A 23,622-nucleotide genomic window follows, 5' to 3' on the forward strand; every position below is an offset into this window, starting at 1 on the left:
CAGTCCAAGGGACTCTCAAGAGTTTTCTCCAACACCACAGTTCAAAAGCATCAATTCTTCAGTGCTCAGCTTTCTTTATAGTCCAATTCTCTATTTAGTTGCTCCTATATTCGGTGCAAATATATTTATAATTGTTATATCTTAGTGCATTGATCCCTTGATTATCATGTGGTATCCTTCTCCATCTCTTACAACAGCGTTTATTTTAGGGCTTATTATTGTCTAAGTATTGCAACCCTGGCTTTGATTTTTATTTGCATGGAATATCTTTTTCCATCCTCTTACTTTCAGTCTGTCTATAAACCTGAAGTGATCTCTTCTAGGCAGTACACACACACACACACACACACACACACACATATGTCTTGTTTTTGTATCCACTCAGCTATTCTGTGTCTTTTGATTGGAGCATTCAGTCCATTTACATTTAAGGTAATTATTGATATGTATATTCTTATTGCCACTTTGTTATCTGTTTTGGGGTTACTTTTGTAGGCCTTTTACCCCTTCCTTCTTCCTTAATTCTGTTGTGATTTAGTGACTATTTTTAGTATTGTATTTGGATTTTTATTTTTTGTGTATATCTATTACAGATTTTTGGTTTGTGGCTATCATGAGGTTTTTAATATAATGTTCTATGTACATACTTAACTGTTTTTAAGTTGTTGATCTCTTAATTTCAAATGCATCTTAATCCCACAGCGTATACTCTCCTCCCCTCTCAATTACTATTTTCAGTATCGTATTTTACATCTAATTGTTTTGTGTACCCTTTAACTGTTTATTGTGGGTGTTTGTAGATACTGTGGATTTCACTATTTTTGTCTTTAAACCTTCCTACGAGGTTCATGCATGGATGATTTCCTATCTTTATTGTATGTTTTCCTTTACCTTTTTCATTTCAGAATTTTCATGTTTTTAGAGTAATAGCCTTTTCTTTTTCACCTAGAGAAGTTCTTTTAACACTTGTAAAATTGGTTTGGTGAACTCTTTTAGCTTTTGCTTGTCTACAAAGCTTTTACTCTCTCCAATAAATATGAATGAGAGCACTACTGTGTAGCATACTCATGCTCATAGGTATTTTCCTTTCATCACTTTAAACTTACAGCACTTCCCTCTGGCCTGCAGGGCTTCTGCTTAAAAGTCAGCTGACAGCCTTATGGGAGTTCCCTTTTATGTTATTTGTTCCTTCTGTCTTGTTACTTTTAATATTCTCTCTTTAAATTTTACATTTTGATTACAGTGTGTCTTGGTGTGTTCTTTTTGGGTTAATCCTATATGAGACTCTCTGCACTTCCTGGTCTTGAAGGACTGTTTATGGCTCTTAAGTATTCAGGGATTTTCTTAGCACCTTTCTTTCTAAGACTTCTAAAATGCAAATATTAGTGTGCTTGATGTTGTCCCAGAGGTCTCTTATATGTCATTTCATTCTTTTTTCTGTTTAGCATCAGTGATTTCCACTACTTTGTCTTCCAGCTCACTGATCCATTCTGTATCATTTAAACTGATGATTCCTTCTAATGTATTTTTCATTTTAATTGTATTCTTCATCTACAGCTGTTCTTTATATTTTCTCATTGTTAAAAACTTACAGTTTTTTGCTCTGTGCATCTATTCTTCTCTCACATTTTTTGATCATTTTTACAATCACTACCTTCACTCTTTCTTGGGAAAACTAAGCTTTTCACTTGTCTTCTGGGTTTTTTTTCTTACTCCTTTGACTGGAACATGTCTCTCTGTCATTTCATTTTGCCTAAGCTGCTGTATGTATTACTTATCTGGTGGGTTAGTTATGTTTCCTGACTTTAGAGAAGAGGCCTTCTGTAGGAGACATTCTATGCATCTCAACAGTGTACACCCCTCTCATCACCCAAGCTATATGTTCCAGGGGTTTCCCCATGTTGGCTGCATGGGTCCCTCTTTTGTGGAGGGCTATTTGGGTGATGTGGTAAGACTTTGCTGGCACCTGGTCCAGGTGGTTACCAGGCCCTGCCTTGTGCAGAGACTGCTGGCTGCAGGTTGGTGGGCTGGAGAACCTCAGGGAGCCCCAGGACTCGTGCTGGTTCATTGGTAGGAAGAGTCAGGATCCATAAGACTCTAAGACTGTTAGTGGGTGAAGCCAGGTCCTGGGGTTAGTACCAGATTACTAACAGGTAGATCTGGGTCCTGGAGTCTGGTTTCTGGGCCCAGGTATCTCAGAGCTGGTGTCAGATTACTGGGAGAGGGGAGTGACAGTTGCGTTTGTGGTTCAGGATATCCTAAAGCTTGTATTTGCCTCTTAGTGTGGGCAGGGCCAGGGTCAACGTGGTCTTAAGTCAGGGCCTGCTTTGTGCAGGCTGGATTCACAGCCTGTGGAAGTCTGGTTTTTCTGCATTTGGTGTCTGACTCCTGATTGGTGAGGCTGGTCCAGAGGCCACAGCAGGCTTCCTGGAGGGCAGGGTCAGGGATCAGGAGATCCTGGGACTGGTGCCTTCTCACTGGTGGGTGGAGCTGGGTCTTGGCCTCTGGTGGGCAGGGGTAAGTCTAAAGGTGGTTGAGAGCTCAGGAAATCTTTAGGTAGCCTGCCTGCTTATGGATGGGGCTGTTCCTCCTGGATGGGGCTGTTCCTCCCCCCAATTAGTTTCACCTGGGGTGTCCCAGCACTGGCTCCTACATGTTTATTGGCCAGGTCTTGGTTCTAATGAGTGAAAGGGAGGATTCTACAACAGCGCCCATTACCACCAGTGTCCACAAGGCAGAAGGGCACACCCAAGGAATGGCTGCCATCAGCATCTATATCCCCAGGGTGAGCTGCAATTGCCTCTTGCTTCTCTGGGACACTCCCCAACACCAGCAGGTAAGTCTGGTCCAGGGTTCTATCAAATGATTGCTTTTGTCTTGAGTCCTGGAGTATGTGATACTTTGTGTATACCCTGTAAGAAAGAAATCTCTATTTCCCTCAGTCCTGTGGGACTCCTGAAATTAAGCCCTGCTGGCCTTCCAAGTCAAATGCTCTGGCAGCTCATCTTCCCAGTGCAGGGCTGCCAGGCTGCAGAGGCCACCATGGAGCGCAGAACTCTCACTGCTCTATGAGAACCTCTGCAATGTAATTATTCTCCAGCTGTGGGTCACCTACCTGGGGGAAGGGACTTGAGTACATCAGAAGTCCATCCTTCCTGTCTTTTGGTTCATTCCTTATGACTTTAGCTGTAGCAAGTCCTTCCTGGTAGGTTATGGTCTTTTTTTCATCAATGGTTGTTCTGCAAATAATTGTGATTTTGGTGTGCTTGGGAGAGGGGATGAGCTCAGGGTCCTTATACTCCCCATTTGGCCAATCTCCCTGATTTCTATTTTGAAATTCAAATCTTAATTCTACTAGTGAATTTTGAGGCTTAGAACAATATTTTCTCATATGCCATCCACTTCTCTTTTAAATTCTGCTTGCTCTAAATACCACATCTTGCCTCTCTTTCTAAAAACTGCATGCTTGAAAAGTACAAATGATATTTTTCTCAATTTTTATTTCCTGGAGAAAATATTTTTTAAAATCATGCTGATCCATCCCTGCATCTAATATGCTATGGTCTCCTTCTTATCTTCTGAATTTTTTCATAGGGTTTATTCTACTTTTCAGTACAAAAATTTTTATGTTTGTCCATTAGCAGGTGAATGAATGCTTGCTCTGTAGTTATTACTCAGAAGTTTGCTTTTAGAATTCTCCCTTGAAGAGTTGGTTAATATAAATTTATATTACCAGATCACACAGTTCTAATAGCTGGAGAGTAAGAAGGAAGTTGGAGATGGGGAAAGCCCTAGCAGAAGAACTACCCTGTACTGCTTCCAGGAAGAAAGAGTTCTCTGTATCCATAACTTAGTCTGGCCCAGCCTAAATATCAAATAAATGCTCTAAGGGTCTGGTTTCCTTTCTCATGCTGGCACCTACCACAACAGGGACAAAACATCCTCTAAGTTAAGGATTTTCCTCTGGGTATAAGCATGCAATAAAAGAGAAGTTTAAAAACTTAAGTTATATCTGTAGTTCTCCTCCTAGCTTTCAAAGGAGGCAGGAACTTTTCTGGCTCAGGCAGTTATCAGGCCTCTAATATGTCAATCAGAGAGAACCAGACAGTATAATGGCAGAGTTGATCACTAGGCCAAACTGCTGCATACCTTAAAGGACAAGGAAGGACAGGGTAAGGAAGAGAAGAAAGGTCGGGGAAAATGAGATGGGGACAAAGAAAAATATTTGAGAGAATGAAAATTAGTGGCTAAAAAGAAGGGCAGGATCTAAAGAAAGGGATTCTGAAAGAAGAGTTAGAGTAATAACTTTTACTATATGATGTATGCTGTTTCCTCCTCACTGCCCCTAAAACCACCACCCTCCAGCAAAAATCTACATTACCTTGTAAAAGTTTTTCTGAAAAAGAATTTTGTTCCTTTGGGATCTGACTTCATGGTTTGATGCACCTCAAGGCAGGAGCCAGAGGCCTGCCCCATTTGAGCTGCATGAATTGTCCAGCTTCCAAGCACACTGCTTTTCAAGTACCTAGTGGTAGCCCAGGGGTTAGAAGCATAGGGTCAGAAGCCTGACTTTCTGGACTGGGCTTTAGCCCTGCCACTCACTGGCTACTAGTTCTGTGACCTGGGAAATTCATTTAAACTTTCTGTAAAATAGGGATGGTAAGAGACCTACTTCAGAGGGTTATTGTAGGAATTAAAGTTAATTCATGGGCTTCCCTGGTGGCTCAGCTGGTAAAGAATCTGCCTGCAATGCGGGAGACTTGGATTCAATCCCTGGGCTGGGAACATCTCCTGGAGAAGGGAACGGCTACCCACTCCAGTACTCTGGCCTGGAGAATTCCTGGACTGTATAGTCCATGGGGTTGCAAAGAGTCAGACAGGACTGACTTTCACTTTCTTTCCAAATTAATTTATACAAAATGCTGAGAACAGTGCCTGGCATCTACAAGACAGTATAAATGCATAGTTTATACAATTAACTAAAAATAAACATTACCATTATCACTAAAAATTTTAAGGTTCTTCTCTATGTCCTATGGCATGCCTCCTTTCAAGTCCCTATTCTCCTAAACTGTGTGCGCTCAGTTGCGTCCAACTCTGCAACTCCATGACTGTAGCCCCCCAGGCTACTCTGTCCATGGAGTTTTCCAGGCAAGAATACTAGAGCAGGTTGCCATTTCCTGCTTCAGGGGATCTTCCTGACCCAGGGATAGAATCCACGTATCTTGTGTCTCCTGCATTGGCAGGCAGGCTCTTTACCACCTGTGAAGCCCCCCTTCTTCCAAATTTTAGGGTGTTAACTGCTGTCAGGGGCAGCTGCCACAGCCTTGTGGATGTTCTACTACTTTATTGTAATAAATGTGAGAAAACTGGTTTGGGGCAAGAAGAATGGGGCTGATGTGGTGTGTGTCTTCTTCATCCCTACAGCCCATGTTCCTCTACATTACAGGGTTTGCCAGGTGAACCTCCAATCATTTCTCAGGGACACTGCTACTTCTCAGAAGGAGGCAAAAGAATCAGTCCTGGACCTTGCTTCCAAAGATCCCACTTACTCTATCCCTAAGAGTATGGCCCCATTTCCAGCACGTCTGGTTTCCTGTACTGGGAGCAGATCATTTCAGTGGGGATCCTATGGAGGCATATGGATACCAAGTCATCCTTCCTAATGCATACCCTAGATGATCCCCTCTTCCAGTTCTCATTCATTAATTCACTTAACAATACTTAACTGGTCATCTTCTAGATGCAGAACACTGAAATAAAAGATACTGTTCTTACCATAAAAGCTAATCTTTTTATTCCTTTAGTTGTTGTTTAGTTGTTAAGTAGTGTCTGAGTCTTTTCTGATCCCATGGACTACAGCCTGCCAGGCTCCTCTGTCCATGGAATTCTCCAGGTAAGAATACTGGAGTGGGTTACCATGCCGTCCTCCAGGGGATCTTCCCAACCCAGGGATTGAACCTGCATCTCCTGCATTGGAAGGTGGGTTCTTTACCACTAGCACCACCTGGGAAGCCCCTAGTACACAGTACTTATACAAAATCCTGCACTTTCCCTTTCATTGCCCTTAAATAGTTAAATTATACAAACTTCTGAGATACAAACAACAATAAGAATGCTTTTGTTCTCCAGAAACTTCCAATCCAGAGGCCAGGGGTGGGTGAGTGGGTAAGTGGGTATGACAGATATAAGTGACATAGGACAGTAAAAGTTATGAGGAGTCAGCCTGGGGTGCTATATGTAACTCAGAATGGGGAAAAAAAGGAGGACAGAGAGAAGCTTTACGAATAAAGGCCATAGGAGCTCACTTTGCAGACTAGCCTTAAACAGCAATAATTTTCCATTTCAAATACTTTAAACTGTCCCATACCCTTTGGAGTCACTCCCAGCTTTCTAGAGTGTTATAATGAACACCCACACTGTGGGCCTTCATAAAAACAGCTTAGTGGCAGAAAAACCAAACATGCTGCTTTTCATACATACCTCATATTTCATGGTAAAAAATCCATCCCCTCCAATGCCCTCAAGAGCAAAGGCCTGTACAACAGGCCACTTCTCCACTACAAACATATCAAATATCTGCAAGTGACCTAGAGGAATCAAGTACAACATGTATCAAATTTCATCCTGAATACAGCAGTCTAAACCTGATCTAATGTGCTCAGAAAGGCATCATTTCTCACAAGTTCACCACAGCCTCATCTAGCAAAAAAAATACCAAAAACTGAAACAGATAAAATGGTTAGATATTAACACTAGAAATACAAAATGAAAGTCAAGGAAAAAACAAAATACAAACAAGTTACAAAAATTCAAGTTTCTCCATATTTTCACATTCTGGTTTCCAGGGAAAGTAAGAAAACAAATAGTGGCCTATTATATCTGACTTGTATCCCTAAGTGGATATATTAACAGACCAAAACTTGACTCCTTTCCCTTAAAAAACACATAGCTAACCAACTTCCTCAAGGGAAAAGTATGAAATCAAAATATTTCCTTCCCTATTATTATAAGGAAGGAAACATTAAATGTACAAGTTTTTTTTTTTTTTTTTTCCTTTTAGTAGATAAAGACAGAAGCACTGCTAAACTTGCTGATCTTTTCCCTCTGTTTTTACACTTGTTTTTTTGGCCATGCCCCACAGCATATGGGACGTTAGTTTCCCAACCAGGGATTCAACCCACACCCCCTGTAATGGAAGCACGAAGTCTTAATAAGCACTGGATCACCAGGAAAATCCCCTATACATTATTTTTGAGCATCACTGTCAGCATATTTTTAACAGCTACCCAAATTACTATTTCTTATTGGCAAGAGGCGCCACAACTATATTTCATCTTTAATAAGTGGTACAGACTAGATCCTCATGAGTCCTTCAATCTGATTGCTGGTAGCATGCTGTGATGCTGCAGAAACTTCAGTTATGAACAAAAACTTGCATAGCAAAGTCCTAAGATTTCATTCTGCCCGATCCTCTCTGCCTTTACTGAAAACAGATCAATGGGTTTTCCAGATGAATGTCTCCACTGAAAGGAGAAGTAAGGACTTTCGACTCATACGCCAGCCCAGCAAGGTTCTAAAATGGATGACTGTCAGATACACACCTTGGGAGCTATAAGGAATACCAATTCTACTGCAGTCTCGAACCATGTCCACAAAGCTGGCAATTTTAAATTCTTCTGCAGCTTCCTCATCTTCATACTAAAGAAGGAAATTAAAGGAATCAGGCTCTAATGAGACATCATATAAAATTCCATATTTCCTCTGCATTTTTATTAGTTGTCCCAAATGTCCCATGAGGGGTTTTTTTTTTTGGTAGCCATGCTGTTCAGTTTGAAGGATCTTAATCCTATGACCAGGGGATGAACGCATGTCCTTGGCAGTGAAAGAACAGAGCTCTAACCACTGGACCACCAAGGAATTCCCTTCAAGAGGGTATTTTTAAAGCCAGCTTTTTGTGTCTGTTGATCAAAAACACATCATTCTCTTACCTTACACCACACACAAAAATCAACTCAAAATGGATCAGAGACCTAAATTCAAGAGATAAAACTTATCCTCAAAAATCTCCCAAATGGGGGACTTCCTTGGTGATCCAATGGTTAAGACTCAGAGCTCCCAATGCAGGGGGCATGGGTTGGATCCCTGGTTAAGGAGCTAAGGTACAGCATGCCACACGGCACAGCCAAAAACAAATTCCCCGAATGCTCATATGGAAAAAGGGTTCTAAACTTACACTGGGTCCCAACTTCCATGAAATTCTAAATCTTAAGCCCCAATTTGATTTCTATCCAAACTCTTAGAAAGGGTCCAAAGGGAAAAAGAAACAAATACCAAGAAATCCAAACATGGGAATGTCACAGAACGGCTCCTGGGGCCATTCCTAGGCCTGAGCAAATGGGCCCAAGTTGGGGATGAAGAAGCAGGGCAGGAAGGTAGGTTCATAAGCCTACTATTAGGTCACAATTTTAACAGTTCTTTTCGCCTTTTTCAGGCATGTAATTTATTGCTGGGGTAGCTTCATAATGAAATATGAAAAGTTCCACTAAAACAACTTTTTTGTGAAACCACATTTCACAATTTGATTTGGGGTGGGGACGGAGTCATGCCACATGGCATGCAGGATCTTACTTCCTTAACCAGGGACTGAACCGTGCCCCCTGCAGTGGAAGTTCGGAGTCCTAATCACTCGACTGCCAGGGAAGGCCCCAATTTAATTTTTTTAAGGACTTTCTGTTCCACGTCTATTTTTTCCTGAAGTATCCTTAGAGTGTCTCTACGTTTTTATTTTATATTTTCTCCTCACCTCATTTTCAGTCATGCAGTGGAAATGCAGATTTCTCCAATGGGCCACATAGGGTAACAGATAGCGATAATTTACAGGATTACAGTACAGATGGACACTATCTGATTTAATCAATATAATCACATCTGTAAGAAAACAAAATTAAAACACAAGATGGTCAGAGGATTTCCTTTAGACACCTTCTGCCCACATAATCTGTGAAACCATTAAAACTACCTCAGAAACAACGTAACAAAACTCTAAACTGAAAAATTTTAAATTAGGCAACATGCTTCAAAGTGACTGTAGAACACTCAAGTGTGGACAGCAAAGATTTCCTCATCCCCACACAACACTTCATCCATTGTAGCGCTCTGGTTATGGTAGAATAAGTCAAAAGAACAGCCTTCAGTGCATTTCATAAAGTTTAACAAAGCAAAGTCTGCTGTACCAAACTCAGCTGTGTTCTTCACCGTGGAAATAAATAGTAAATGGCAACTCTGCAGCTAAAAGTCACTGAGGCAGGAAAACAGCACGGAATATGGCCAGTGACCAGTTCTCCTGCATACATCAGTGTCTAAAGCTCTTAGTTTGGGTCAAGGCAAATTGTGGGCCTGAGGACATCACTTTCCTTGTGACCTGGGAAAGGTTACTATATACAAGGGTGAACTCTGTACACAGGAAAGGCTGAAAGGAAGGAAGGAAAGGCAAGTGGACAAGGCTTCTATAAATAGATCAACAGCTCACAGATACAAGGAATAACAATCAGTGTTGCTGGGTCAAATAAACAAAGCAATCCCAAAGGTGCAAATAAAACCAAGTAAACTAACAAACGGGGGCTTCCCTGATGGCTCAGATGGTAAAGAACCTGCCTGCAATGTGGGAGACCCAGGTTTGATTCCTGGGTTAGGAAGACCCCTGGACAAGGGAATGGCAACCTACTCCAGCACTGTTGCCTGGAGAATGCCATGGACAGAGAAGCCTGGCAGGCTAGAGTCCATGGGGTCACAAAGAGTTGGACACGACGGAGCAACTAACACACACTAACAAATGAGCCAAGGAATAGGGCAGGAATATTAAAACAGTTTAAACACTAAGAAAGTGTCACACTTTCAGAAGAAAAGCAGAGGCTTCATTCTATGGCTCCTCAGATACCAGAGCCATTAGGCCTCTTTCTAACAACACAATATTTGGGAAAGGGCTGGAGGAGCTGGCTGGAAATGAGAAAGGAGCATGGGAGCAGAGAGCAACTGAGGCACCAGGCTTAGGGCAATGCTAACATGTAACACAGTGTGACAGATAATAATCTACAAAAACATAAAGCCCAGTGAATACTGATGTCAGCTGACTACACAGCTGGGTGGCCTCATGAAATAAAGCTCTATGATTATGACCTATAAAATCACTCTAAGCTCCACACTCAGTCAGATCCAAGGTGTTCAAGGGATCACAGAATGGAGCAGCCTCTTCACTGCTGACTCTCAGCTAAGTGCTGGACTTAAAAGGCACCATGGGATGGGAAAGAGTCCGCCCTCTCATCCTTCTGGGAGACTTACTCTGAATCACTTGTAGCTGACCTGCTTAACAGTGAGAGTTTGACATCACTGAGAGCTCCCTGTGTCGACTGTACTCTATACTGATGTACAACATACTGCAAAGAATTAGGATCCAGTAAAAGAAATCATGCAACAGCCACTAAACCGAATGAAGCATGCTTGGATCTCACAGGACTAAGGTTATCACCACAAGTAAATTTTAACAGAGTACACAGGCAGGTAAAAGAAGAAAGCGTAAGAGAACTGGATGAACATATAAACTATTTTAAAAGTTTTTTTTTAATAAATTCTTTGTATTTGCCTCTTTTTCTTTCAGATAATTAGGGATTGTAACGCAGAAGATAAATCTGGTAAACTCACCTTTCTAGCTATTTGGATTTAAAAAATGAATTAATTTGGAAGAAAATGCTCATTACAAGCCTTCATTGTGCTAGGCGACAGGATAAAGACAGAGATAAGCAGAAAAGAGGACCTTTGAGGACTTAAACTATTTCTTTTATTTCAATATTGTAGTGTCCTTAGCAACCTTGACTACAGTGAATGAAATGTGTGGCTGCACAAGCATCTGCCTTTTTATAATTCTCAATGAGCTGCCAAAATGAATTATTTCCAAACCAGTAGATGTTATACAGTGTAAGAAAGCAATTTTTAACATCAGAATCTGAAACTAAATTTGAGTTAAAAAAAATTACTAGAAGGGATAATTTCAGCCTGCTCTTTCCACACTAATAAAAAGAAAAACTTTAACAAATCTCTAATGATAGATACTACTAAGGACTTTACTAAGAAATTAGAAGAATTTTCATATACACTAGGCCAGGGTTCTTCAACTTCAGCACTACTGACATTTAGACCAGAACATTTTTTGTTGTGAGGAGCTGGCCTGTGTATGCATCATAGGATGCTTAGCAGCATCTCTGGCTCTACCCACTCTGCCCAGCTGTTACAATAAAAAATGTCTTCAGCCAAATGTCCCTTGGGGGATAAAACCCTCTAGTTGAGAATCACTGCATTAGATTCACAGCAAGATTATTTCAACATCAGATTTTGCATCCCCCAGCTGCTTCACAAGAGCTGTCTCTTGTCCATTTTGATTTGTCTATTCCCGTGTCTTCTGATCCATCTGGCAGACAAGTCATGATGCTAAGTATGTGATATCAGAGATAGCTCTTGGGCATCACCCCCATAGCAGCACGACCACAGGGTGAGTGTCTCAAAGCGAGAAAAGGGGAATGTTAGCAGAAAGACTGCATTGTAATCACAGGCACCATCATAAATTACAGTCACATAGAAAACAATGCCCAAAGACAGGGCAGGACAAAGAGCCTTTGTTCCTAAACTGAAGATCTACATGAAATCTTCCTTGTAGGAGAACCTTGCAGGCTCGTCCTTGACTTACAGTTGAAAGTGCTATCATAGGACAACAGCATATAACATGAGCCTTCCAGCATGTAGAGGCAGTAGGAAATTTACAGGAAAACTAGTACCTTGCCAAGAAGATATAATGTCAAATACTGATGTTTACCATTTCCTCTAAAACTGATTTATCCAATAAACATACTCTGAAAACTACTTGTCACTCAGTTCAGTTCAGTCGTTCAGTCCTGTATGACTCTTTGCGACCCCAAGGACTGCAGCATGCCAGGCTTCCTTGTCCATCACCAACTCCCGGAGGCTACTCAAACTCATGTCCATCATGTCGGTGATGCCATCCAACCATCTCATCCCTGTCGTCCCCTTCTCCTCCCGCCTTCAAACTTCCCAGCATCAGGGTCTTTTCCAATGAGTTGGTTCTTCACATCAGGTGGCCAAAGTACTGGAGTTTCAGCTTCAGCATCAGTCCTTCCAATGAATACTCAGGACTGATCTCCTTTAGGATGGACTGGTTGGATCTCCTTGCAGTCCAAGGGACTCTCATGAGTCTTCTCCAACACCACAGTTCAAAAGCATCAATTCTTCAGTGCTCAGCTTTCTGTACAGTCCAACTCTCACATCCATACATGACTACTGAAAAAACCATAGCTTTGACTAGATGGACCTTTGTTGGTCAAGTAATGTCTCTGCTTTTTAATATGCTATCTAGGTGAGTTATAGCTTTTCTTCCAAGGAACAAGCATCTTTTAATTTCATGGCTGCAGTCACCATCTGCAGTGATTTGGGAGCCCAAGAAAATAAGATCTGTCACTGTTTCCATTGTTTCCCCATCTGTTTGCCATGAAGTGATGGGACCGGATGCCATGATCTTCGTTTTCTGAATGTTGAGCTTTAAGCCAACTTTTTCACTCTCCTCTTTCACTTTCATCAAGAGGCTCTGTAGTTCTTTGCTTTCTGCCATAAGGGTGGTATCATCAGCATATCTGAGGTTATTGATATTTCTCCCAGCAATCTTGATTCCAGCTTGCGGCTTCATTCAGCCTGGCATTTCGCATGATGTACTCTGCATATAAGTTAAAAAAGCAGGGTGACAATATACAGGCTTGACTTGACGTACTCCTTTCCCGATTTGGAACCAGTCTGTTGTTCCAGGTCTAGTTCTAACTGTTGCTTCTTGATCTGCATACAGATTTCTCAGGAGGCATGTCAGCTGGTCTGGTATTCCCATCTATTTCAGAATTTTCCAGTTTGTTGTGATCCACACAGTCAAAGCCTTTGCCAGTCAATAAAGAAGAAATAGATGTTTTTCTGGAACTCTTGCTTTTTCGATGATCCAACGGATGTTAGCAATTTGATCTCTGGTTCTTCTGCCTTTTCTAAATTCAACTAGAACATCTGGAAGTTCATGGTTCACGTACTTGTCACTAGTCTATTATCTAGTAGGTGACCAAAAGCATATTACTTAACATATCAGCAAAGAAGAAATGTTTTTCATTAATAAAAGAGCAAAAATTTATGGGAGCGCAGGCTATTTTAAATTTTCCATAAAAGGGCATTGAAATAAGCATTCAAAGGAATAAATCACGTAACTTCTCTCTCACACAGAGTCTACCAATATATACTTACCATCTAAAACTTCTTCAGAAAACCCTGTTTTCTCAAAATCACTGGCATTTTGATTGTATAAACCAAGCAGAAGATAATTTGCCAGCTCTCTGCAGCCTTCATTGTACCTGCTATCGATTCCTGCAAGACAAAGAAGGTTCTGATCAGCTGTACTGTACTATGGGAGAAAATGAGTCCCAATAGTTTGTCCCTGCTCAGCAAAACTGTGATGGTTAAGTTAAAGGTAGCACCTCGGACCAGTTTCATGCCAGAAACCAAACTAAACAACTCTCTGTGAAAGAAGTAGCCTCAGCATCAAGTATTCTTACATGGATTCAATATCTGAATACCTGAGATGGTGAAACAGCACAGAATACAGAAGTTATTAATTTAATCGAATGAAATTTTTGAGGATAGAAGTTACCAGAAAATACAGTCCACACCCTGTCAGAGGTGGTTAAAGATTTTGTAATACTTCCAGTTGGAATAGGACTAGGCATCAGAAAAAGTATTTTCTTCTCAAAACGACCTTTATCAAAACAGTGAAATCAAATAGAGGAGAATTAAGGTGGTTTGAGAAGAACTCAAAGAAGTGAAAAGAGGACAAGTGAATGAAACCACAGACATCCATCTTCTCACAAATATTTATCAGGCCCAAAGCCGTGCACTGTGCTGGATGCTGAAGCATGCAAACATGCCTACAAATGGTCCTCATGAAGCTTACAGTCTAATGGGGCTGGGTCAGAGACTAATGAAAAGGAAATTAAAATACTGCCTTCATAACTGCCTTTCAATGCCACAGGCACATATACTATTTGGTTCCTGTCTATGTGTAAAAGCCCAGAGCCGTAGCTCTGGGACATGTCAAGGGCAGGGAGCAGTCTATGTAAGGTTGAAGGGAAGGGGCTGTGGCAGAAGGAGCTCAAAGAATGTAAATACAGCTGGAGCTTGGGAAACAGGACTGCCAATGGTTTTTCAGAGCAGTGAAAAGTGAAAAGTAGTGGGCATTCAGGCCAGTAGGGCTGAGAGAGGACTTCTGTGGGAAGACTACTTTCTCAGCTAGATCAAAGCAGCACAGTCCTCTTCTATCCCAACCAACACTTCAGTGAAGAAAGGGATAAAAAAAAAAATCAAAAGTGCTAGAGTTAAAAATAACCAGTGGGGAACTTCCTTGGTGGTCCAGTGGTTAAGAATCCACCTTCTAATGCAGGGGATGTGGGTTCAATTCTTTGTTGGGGAACTAAGATCCCACATGCCAAGGGGCAACTAAACCTGTGCGCTGCAACTACTGAACCCGAGTGCTTCAACTAGAGCTTCCTCAGCTGGGAGGATCTAAAAGCAATGACATCCCTGTAGCATACACAGTACCTAGATCTTGGTTTCTAATACAATTCTCCAATAACAGAAATCAGGGCTCCTTAAGAGCATGGGTGTTTTGAGGACTGAAGCAGGTAATAGACAAAATAAGACTGGAGAATCTTATACTGTCAGAAAATACAGAAGTGCTAAACAGACTAAAACTTCGATGAGGATATATCAAAGGGAGGGACATAGGAGTCAACCAAAAAAGCTCCAAATGGTCAAGCTGATACAATTTGAAGTAGCAATGGAATATAACCTAAAGTATAAATGAAATAATACTAGATTTTAACTCAAAGTATAAAATAAATATTCATGAATTGATACTGATACAAACAAATGACTGAAATAAATGAGGGAGAAAAGACAAATATCCCATGAAGAAGAATTTCAAATAATTTATGTAATTACTATCCTCTGCTCAAGGCAATGGGGTATAAACCCTACTCCTTAGTGTGTAAGCTGCATAGTGACTTCCTCCCAGAGGACAGTATGGACGGAGGGGTGGGGAAAAAAATTTATAGTACAGAATGTCACAAATACTATCTCAGACAAATGATGAAAGTCAATATTCACTGAAAAGTCTTGTTGTTAATATGTACTCTCACTATCATGTGAAGAAAATGGCATGTTACTTCACTGATCTTCCACTCCAAAGTCCACAACTCCAGTCTAATTATGAGAAAAACAAAAGAAAAATCCTAATAGAGGGATTTTTCTAGTACTAGTACTTCATTATTACTCCTCAAAACTGTCATTAAGGTCATCAAAAACAAGGAAAGTCTGAGAAACTGTTATGGTCAAAAGAAGCCTAAGAAGACAACTAAATTTCACATGGGATCCTAGAACAGAAAAAGGACATTAGGTAAAATTTAAGGAAATGTGAAGCAACTGTGGACTTCAGATAATAATAATATATTAATACTCATTAATTGGGCTTCTCTGGGCTCAGCTGGTAAAGAATCCACCTGCAATGCAGCAGACTTGGGTTTGATCCCTGGGTTGGGAAGATCTCCTGGAGGAGGGCATGACAACCCACTCCAGTATTCTTACTTGGAGAATCCCATGTACAGAGGAGCCTGATGGGCTACAGTGCATACGGGCACAGAGTCGGACACAATTGAAGCAACACAGCATGGACACACAATAGGGGAAACTGGATGAAGGGCACATGGGAACGCTGTACTACTCTCTTTGCAATTTTTCTGTAAACCTAAAAATTGTAAAAAAATCTAAAATTGGGCTAAAAAATTATTTTTTTTAAATGGAACTCTCAAGAACTGCTGGTAAAAATATAATACAGTAGAACCACTCTGTATGCAAATGTTACAGTAGTTTTATTTGTAGGTCCTAACTGGTATGTACATACAATAAAATAATAATTACCAATAAAAAGAGACATATTCATGATAGATGCTACTGTAAGGATGAATCTCAAAATAATTATCCTAAGTGAAAGAAGTCAGACAAAAAAATATATACTGTATGATTCGATTTATATAAAACTCTGAGAAATGCAAACTAATGTATAATGACAGGAAGCATATTAGTAATTGCCTAAGAGTGGAGAAGAGACAGAATGGAGACCCTACAAAAGGACACAAGGGAACCTAGAGTTAGTAATAGCTACGTACATTATCTTGACTGTAGTGGTACTCTCACATGTATACACATACGTCACCCCTTAACCAAAGTAAAGTTCAATGCTGTAAAGAAATATACTGCATAGGAACCTGGAATGTTAGGTCTATGAATCAAGATAAATTGAACGTGGTCAAGCAAGATGGCAAGAATGAACATGAATCACTGAACTAAAACGGAAGGGAATGGATGACCAGTGTACCTATTACTGTAGGAAAGAATCTCTTAGAAGAAATGGAGTAGCCCTTATAGTCAATAAAAGAGTCCAAAATGCAGTAATTAGGTGCCATCTCAAAAACAAAAGAATGATCTAAGTTCGTTTTCAAGGCAGACCATTAAACATCACAGTAATCCAAGCCTATGTCCCAACTACTAAAGCCAAAGAAGCTGAAGGAGAACGGTTCTCTGAGATCCATAAGACCTTATACAAACTAACATCAAAAATAAGATATACTTTTCATCACAGGATTGGAATGCAAAAGGAGGAAATCAAGAGATACGTGGAGTAACAGGCAAGCTTGGCCTTGGGATACAAAATGAAGCAGGGCAAAGGCTAACAGTTTTGTCAAGAGAACACGTCATAGCAAACACCCTCTGCCAATGACACAGGAGACAACTCTACACATGGAGAACACCAGATGGTCAACACTGAAATCAGACTGATTATATTCTTTGCAGCTGAAGATGGAGAAGCCCTATACAGTCAGCAAAAATAAGACCTGGACCTGACTGTGGCTCAGATTAAGAACTCTTTATTGCAAAGTTCAGCTTAAACTGAAGGAAAGTAGGGAAAATCACTAGATCATTCAGGTAGGACCTAAATCAAATCCCTTATGATCATGCAGTGGAAGTGATGAAATAGACTCAAGAGAATCTATTCCTTATATATTATATTATATATTATGTAATCTATTCCTTATATATTATTATAGAACCTGACAGACACAGTACCTTAAGAACTATAAACGAGGTTTGTAACACTGTACAGGAGGCAGTAACCAAAACCATCCCAATGCAAGAAGGCAAAGTGGTCGCCTGAGGAGGCTTTACAAACAACAGAGAAAAAGAAGAGAAGCATAAGGCAAGGGAGAAAGGGAAAGATACACCCAACTGAACACAGAATTCCGAGACTAGCAGGGAGAGATAAGAAAGCCTTCTTAAGTGAACAATGCAAAGAAATTGAGGAAATCTAGAAAGGGAAAGATTAGAGATCTCTTCAAGAAAACGAGATGTCAAGGTAACATTTCATGTGAGGATGAGCATGGTAAGAGACAGAAACACTAAAAACCTAACAGAAGCAGAAGAAATTAAGAAGAGGTGGCAAGAATACAAAGAAGAATTACACAAAAAAGATCTTAATAACCTGGATAACCATGATGGTGTGGTCAGTTACCTAGGGACAGACATTCTGAAATGTGAAGTCAAGTGGGCCTTCAGTTCCGTTCAGTCACTCAGTCATGTCCGACTCTGTGACCCCATGGACTGCAGCATGCCAGGTTTCCCTGCCCGTCACCAACTCCCAAGCTTACTCAAACTCATGTCCATTGAGTTGGTGATGCCATTCAACCATCACATCCTCTGTCGTCCCCTTCTCCTTCTGTCTTCAATCTTCCCCAGTATCAGGGTCTTTTCCAGTGAGTCAGTTCTTCCCATCAGGTGGCCAAAGTATTGGGAGTTTCAGCTTCAGCATCAGTTCTTTCAATGAATATTCAGGACTGATTTCCTTTAGGATGGACTGGTTGGATCTCCTTGCAGTCCAAGGGACTCTCAAGAGTCTTCTCCAGCACCACAGTTCAAAAGCATCAACTCTTCGGTGCTCAACTTTCTGTATAGTCCAACTCTCACATCCATACATGACTACTAGAAAAACTACAGGTTTGACTAGACGGACCATTTTGGGGAAAGTAATGTCTCTGCTTTTTAGTATGGCTGGTCATAGCTTTTCTTCCAAGGAGCAAGCATCTTTGTGTGTGTATGTGTAATAAAGTTTTATTAAAGTATAAAAGAGAAAGCTTCTGACATAGACATCAGAAGGGGGCAGAAAGAGTGCCCCCCTGCTAGTCTTTAGCTGGATGTTACAGAGCTACCAGCAGGCTGCTAATTACAGAAAGGGAATGTGTCAAAACCCACAGCCTGGAACCAAGCCCCTCACCCACAACATGCATTTTGAGATAACTCTGGCACAAGGTGAGTCATCCCAGGCCGTAAAATGATTGCCATGAATCTTGAAGAAAGGCAGGTTTCCAAGTAAATATATAGTTTCACTAACATAGATTAGGAGAACAATGTATGAGTAAAACAGTGGTTTGTTCTGAGTCTTAAGCAGAACCAACTTGAAGAAAGAGTCTAGGGTAAATACATAGTTCATTAACATAGCTTAAGAAAAACATTTCTATAAGAAAAACACATAGGTTAGCTCAAGAAAAGTTAAGTTCAGGTGGAACCAGGTGTCATCTTGGCAACACAGACTTTTAAGAGAAACTTCCTTTTAAATTTGTGTAGAGAAGGGAAAAAAATCTGACACTTGTAGTTTGTTTCCTCCTGCCACTTAAGAGAGAGATAAAAAACGTCTGACACTTGCAGCCAATTTCCTCCGTTTGGAGACCCCTAGCCTTCCTGCCTGTTAACCTCTCATTCCCCCCTTTTCTTTTAGGAGAATTATGTTTCCTAGGGAAAGGGGGGCATCGTTCTCATTCAGTATTGCTTCCAAGCGGATAAGGGGCATTGTGCCTAAATTGGTGAGGCAACATATGCTCCTAACCCTCATATAGAGGGTCTCTGATTCAGGGGGCCCAAGTAATAGTTGGAGGGAGGACCTAAATCAAATCCCTTATGATTGTACACCGGAAGTGACAAATAAATTCAAGGGATTAGATCTGTCAGACAGAGTGCCTGAAGAACTATGGACAGAGGTTCATGACACTGTACAGGAGGCAGGGATCAAGACCATCCCCAAGTGGGCCTTGGGAAACATTACTACAAACAAAGCTAGTAGAGGTGATGGAATTCCAGCTGAACTATAGCAAATCCTAAAAGATGATGCTCTTAAAGTGCTGCACTCAATATGCCAACAAATTTGGAAAACTCAGCCATGGCCACATGATTGGAAAAGGCCAGTTTTCATTTCAATGCCAAAGAAGGGCAATGCCAAAAAATGTTCAAACTACCATACAATTGCACTTATTTCACATGCTATCAAGGTAATGCTCAAAATCCCTCAAGTTAGGCGTCAGCAGTATGTGAACAGAGAACTTTCAGATGTACATGCTGAACTCAAAAAAGCAGAAGAACCAGAGATCAAATTGCCAACATTTGTTGGATCATAGAGAAAGCAAGGGAATTCCAGAAAAACATCTACTTCTGCTTTGTTGAGTATGCTAAAGCCTTTGACTGTGTAGATCACAACAAACTGTGGAAATTCTTCAAGAGATAGGAATACCAGACCACCTTACCTGTCTCCTGAGAAATCTGTATACAGCTCAAGAAGCAAAAGTTAGAACTGTACATGGAACAATGGACTGGATCAAAATTGGGAAAGGAGTACGAAAAGGCTGCATATTGTCACTTGGCTTATTTAATGTATATGTGGAGTACATCATATGAAATGCCAGACTGGATGAATCACAAGCTAGAATCAAGATTGATTCATACAGAGCAACAAAGGAGACACAGATGTAAAGAACAGACTTCTAGATTCAGTGGGAGAAGGAGAGGATGGGATGATTTGAGAGGATAGCACTGAAACATGTACATTACTGTATGCAGAATGGATGACCAGTGCAAGTTCCATGCATGAAGCAGGGCAACCAGGGCTGGTGCTCTGTGACAACCTGGGGGGAGGGGGTGGGGAGGAAGGTGGTGGAGAGGGGGCTGGGGAGGAAGATGGTGGCGGGGGCGTTCAGGACAGGGGGACACATGTATGTCTATGGCCAATTCATGTTGATGTATAGCAAAAGTCACCACAATATTGTAAAGTAATTATCCTCCAATTAAAATAAATAAGTAAATAAAAAAGATTGCTGGGAGAAATATCAACAACCTCAGATATACAGATGATACCACTCTAACAGCAGAAAGCAAAAAGGAGCCTCTTGATGAGGGTGAAAGGGGAGAGTGAAAAAGCTGACTTGAAACTCAGCATTTCAAAAAACTAAAATCATAGTATCCAGTCCCATCACTTCATGGTAAACAGAAGGGGGAAAAGTGGAAACAGTGACAAATTTTATTTTCTTGGGATCCAAAATCACTGTGGACAGCGATTCTAGCTATGAAATTAAAAGATGGTTGCTCCTTGGAAGAAAAGCTATGGCCAATCTAGACAGTGTATTAAAAAGCAGAGACATCACTTTGTCAACAAAGGTCTGTATAGTCAAAGCTACGGTTTTTCCAGTAGTCATGTAGGGATGTGAGAGTTGGACCATAAAGAAAGCTGAGCACCAAAGAATTGATGCTTTTGAATTGTGGTGCTGAAGAAGACTCTTGAGAGTCCCCTGGACTGCAAGAAGATCAAGCCAGTCAATTCTAAAGGAAATCAACCATGAATATTCATTAGAAGGACTAATGTTAAAGCTGCAGCTCCAATACTTGGGGCACCTGATGCGAAGAGCCGACTCACTGGAAAAAACCCTAATGCTGGAAAAGACTGAGGGCAGGAAACGTGGGTGATAGAGGATGAGATGGCTGGATAGCATCACACTGATTCAATGGACATGAATTTGAGCAAACTCTGGGAGATAGCAGACAGGGAAGCCTGCCCAGCTGCAGTTCACGGGGTCACAAAGAGTCAGAAATGACTTAGCGACTAAACAGCAACAACATACATATGTCAAAACTTATCACATTGTACCCTTTAAATATATGCAGTTTACTATACATGAATTAATACCACCATAAAACTGTTTTTTTTACAAAGGTTAGCAGAAAATCAGTGAAAACATTTCCTATATCATAAGAACTAAATGGCAAATGCCAAAGTGGAGGGAGTCAGAGTTGCTAGGAAGGATACTGCAGGGGTTAGAAGGCTAAATTAAACCAACCAACTGATCACGAGATGCTATGATAACTCTAATTACCCCCCAAAGTAGAATTCACTAAACTCCTGAAGTTGTTTAAAAACATACAAGTGCCTCATTGACTTCTGGCTTCACAGCTCTTTGTCCTAGAGGTTTATTAACTTTTTACCTTAAACTTCACATACCCACCTTCAAACATCAATTTCTGCAAGACTTGTGTTTTCATTTTACATATATATATATATATATATATATATATATGTATCTGGTCTCATGGTATTCTTTAGGTTGACCCTTTTTTCAATCCTTTAGTATTTGTATTCAAGTTGCCCACGTGATCGATTTTATGCTGCCTATTTTTACTAGGTTGAGCCTTAACTAACAGGAATAATAGCATAAGTACAGTAACAAATAGGTGGTTTTATTCAAAAGTAACTTCATGGCAGAGAGAGCCCCCACCCCCTTTATTGGCTGCAGCTGGAAAGAGAATCCAGTGATTGTTGTTTCAGCATTTGAAACCAATGACTGGAATTCTAGGCCCACTGTAAACTATGTCTCTTGAGTAAGTGAGTGATGGAGTCAAAATTCAAACCCAAAACCTGCTTGGCTCCAGAGTGCGTATTTCAAACTCCAGTGTGCACTCTGCACACTGACTCTCATAAGTTTAAATGAAAGTGCTAGTAAGTGAAAAAATAAAATTATGCATAGACTATCTGAAGGACAAAAAAGAAAGTGGTTCACTTCTGGTGGGAAGGAAATTAGAAAGCTGACAGACAAACAACCTGATCCAAGCAAGTTTTATGACTCAATACTGTGAATGTAAATGAAAATGAAATAAAGAAGGAGACTGATCTGACATAGAAAAATCTCCAAGATACACTTATCAAGTGAAAATTTTTTCAGTTAGGTTAGCAACAATATACATAAAATGTTCCCTTTTGTGTTAAAAAAATACAGTTGATGTTATCTCTTGGGGAGTGGAACTGGTATCTGGGATGATTAGAAAACTTCATTACTGTGTACTGTCTTAATTTTTCTTTCATAGTAAAAGAAAGTGATAAGGAATAAACACCCAATTCTGTCACTCTATGGCCCTAGGCAAGTCTGTTTTGTCCCCCAGAGTCTCAATTTCGCCCCCTTACAAGGATCACTGTGAGGAGAAATAACATAAACAAACTGCCTACTCTGTGGTACAGGCTCCCTATTTCACTGATACGTCAGTGGACTTCATTAAAACAGCAACAGATTTAAGGGGAACAAGGGCTGGGAGAAGAATACTAACTCACAGCTTGTCTCACAGTGATGACACTATTATTAATATCTTCCTGTGAACAGAAGCAAGTTGCCCCAGCCCTGAGTCCCAGCTTGTGAAAAACACTGACCTAGGATGCAGAGGATCCCGTCGGGTCGAGACTTGCTGCTCTGGGTCAAGATGCGCTGAACCTGGCGGAGTCGACTGCAGCTGCAATAAGAAAAGAAATCAGCTCCCTGAGTGCCAGCACATGAAGGCATGAGAAAGAAAATGACAGCAAGTGATGGAAACTGTTCTCTGTCTGACTTTGACGTCAGAATCATAAAAATAAATTACGTATTCTTTTTTCTAATATTTTGTGGAAGAGATTATGCAGAATTGGTCTGTAGACTAAGTCTGAACTGCTGATTATAAACTGTATGGTCAGTGGCTCTCTCATTCAACAAAGAATGGAACCAAAGGCCCTGTCATAATCAATGCTAGACAGGACTAGAACCCAGCAGATGACCAGAAGAACCTCCAATGTCTTAATTTTGAATATTATCAAAGAAGAGTTTCTACACTAATTTGTCCTAACTGTGGTCCTTATTGATCTGTTAAAAACAAAAAACAAGCAGATAAAAATCAAACTAAGGACCAGTGAGTGTCATCACAACTACCCCCATAAGTGTGTCAGTACATGGTATTTCTTGCTGTATCATCCTGCCAACTACGCCAACTGTCTTGCTGTTCACACTGTTCACTGAACCCAGGGTAGGCAAGGGGTGCGTGGGCAAGCTGGAAGAAGACTCAAGGAGCTGTAGGAACTGCAGTCGTGTCTAATTCTCTCTGGGCTGGCATAGCAGCCGTACGGCAGCCATGCTGCATTCTCTCTTGGTTGACCCAGTGGATGCAGCCATAACACAGCCTCAAGGGCTTATCAAGTGGAAATTATACAGGTTTACAAAATTAAAATGGACCAAGTGAGTACACTGTGATGTGTGTGCACAGTGCTGTAAATCATCTCAGCTGTTACATAACCATATATTTACAAAAGGT

The 23,622-nt window shown here is 40.7% G+C and overlaps 1 protein-coding gene across 19 annotated transcripts in view; it reads right to left on the reverse strand.

Annotated features, from left to right (window-relative positions):
• DNAAF9 (dynein axonemal assembly factor 9) overlaps positions 1 to 23,622 on the reverse strand; it is a 167,185-nt gene that overhangs the window by 121,645 nt on the left and 21,918 nt on the right. For 13 of the 19 annotated variants that reach the window (XM_086333297.1, XM_086333296.1, XM_086333314.1 and 10 more), the window contains exons 2-6: positions 22,715 to 22,794; positions 13,342 to 13,461; positions 8,807 to 8,931; positions 7,605 to 7,701; positions 6,484 to 6,590 (exon numbers count right to left, since the gene is read on the reverse strand). In XM_086333297.1, the coding sequence (XP_086189423.1) occupies positions 6,484 to 6,590; positions 7,605 to 7,701; positions 8,807 to 8,931; positions 13,342 to 13,461; positions 22,715 to 22,794 (529 nt within the window). Of the gene's footprint in view, positions 1 to 3,115; positions 3,240 to 4,381; positions 4,526 to 6,483; positions 6,591 to 7,604; positions 7,702 to 8,806; positions 8,932 to 13,341; positions 13,462 to 22,714; positions 22,795 to 23,622 lie in introns of those variants that run through there. The other 6 variants (XM_086333311.1, XM_086333308.1, XM_086333306.1 and 3 more) reach the window with 3 other exon arrangements.

The sequence above is a fragment of the Bos grunniens genome, chromosome 13, assembly GCF_055505025.1.
Source record: "Bos grunniens cultivar Pamir isolate PY7600 chromosome 13, Bosgru_T2T1.0, whole genome shotgun sequence".
Classification (NCBI taxonomy): Eukaryota; Metazoa; Chordata; class Mammalia; order Artiodactyla; family Bovidae; genus Bos; species Bos grunniens.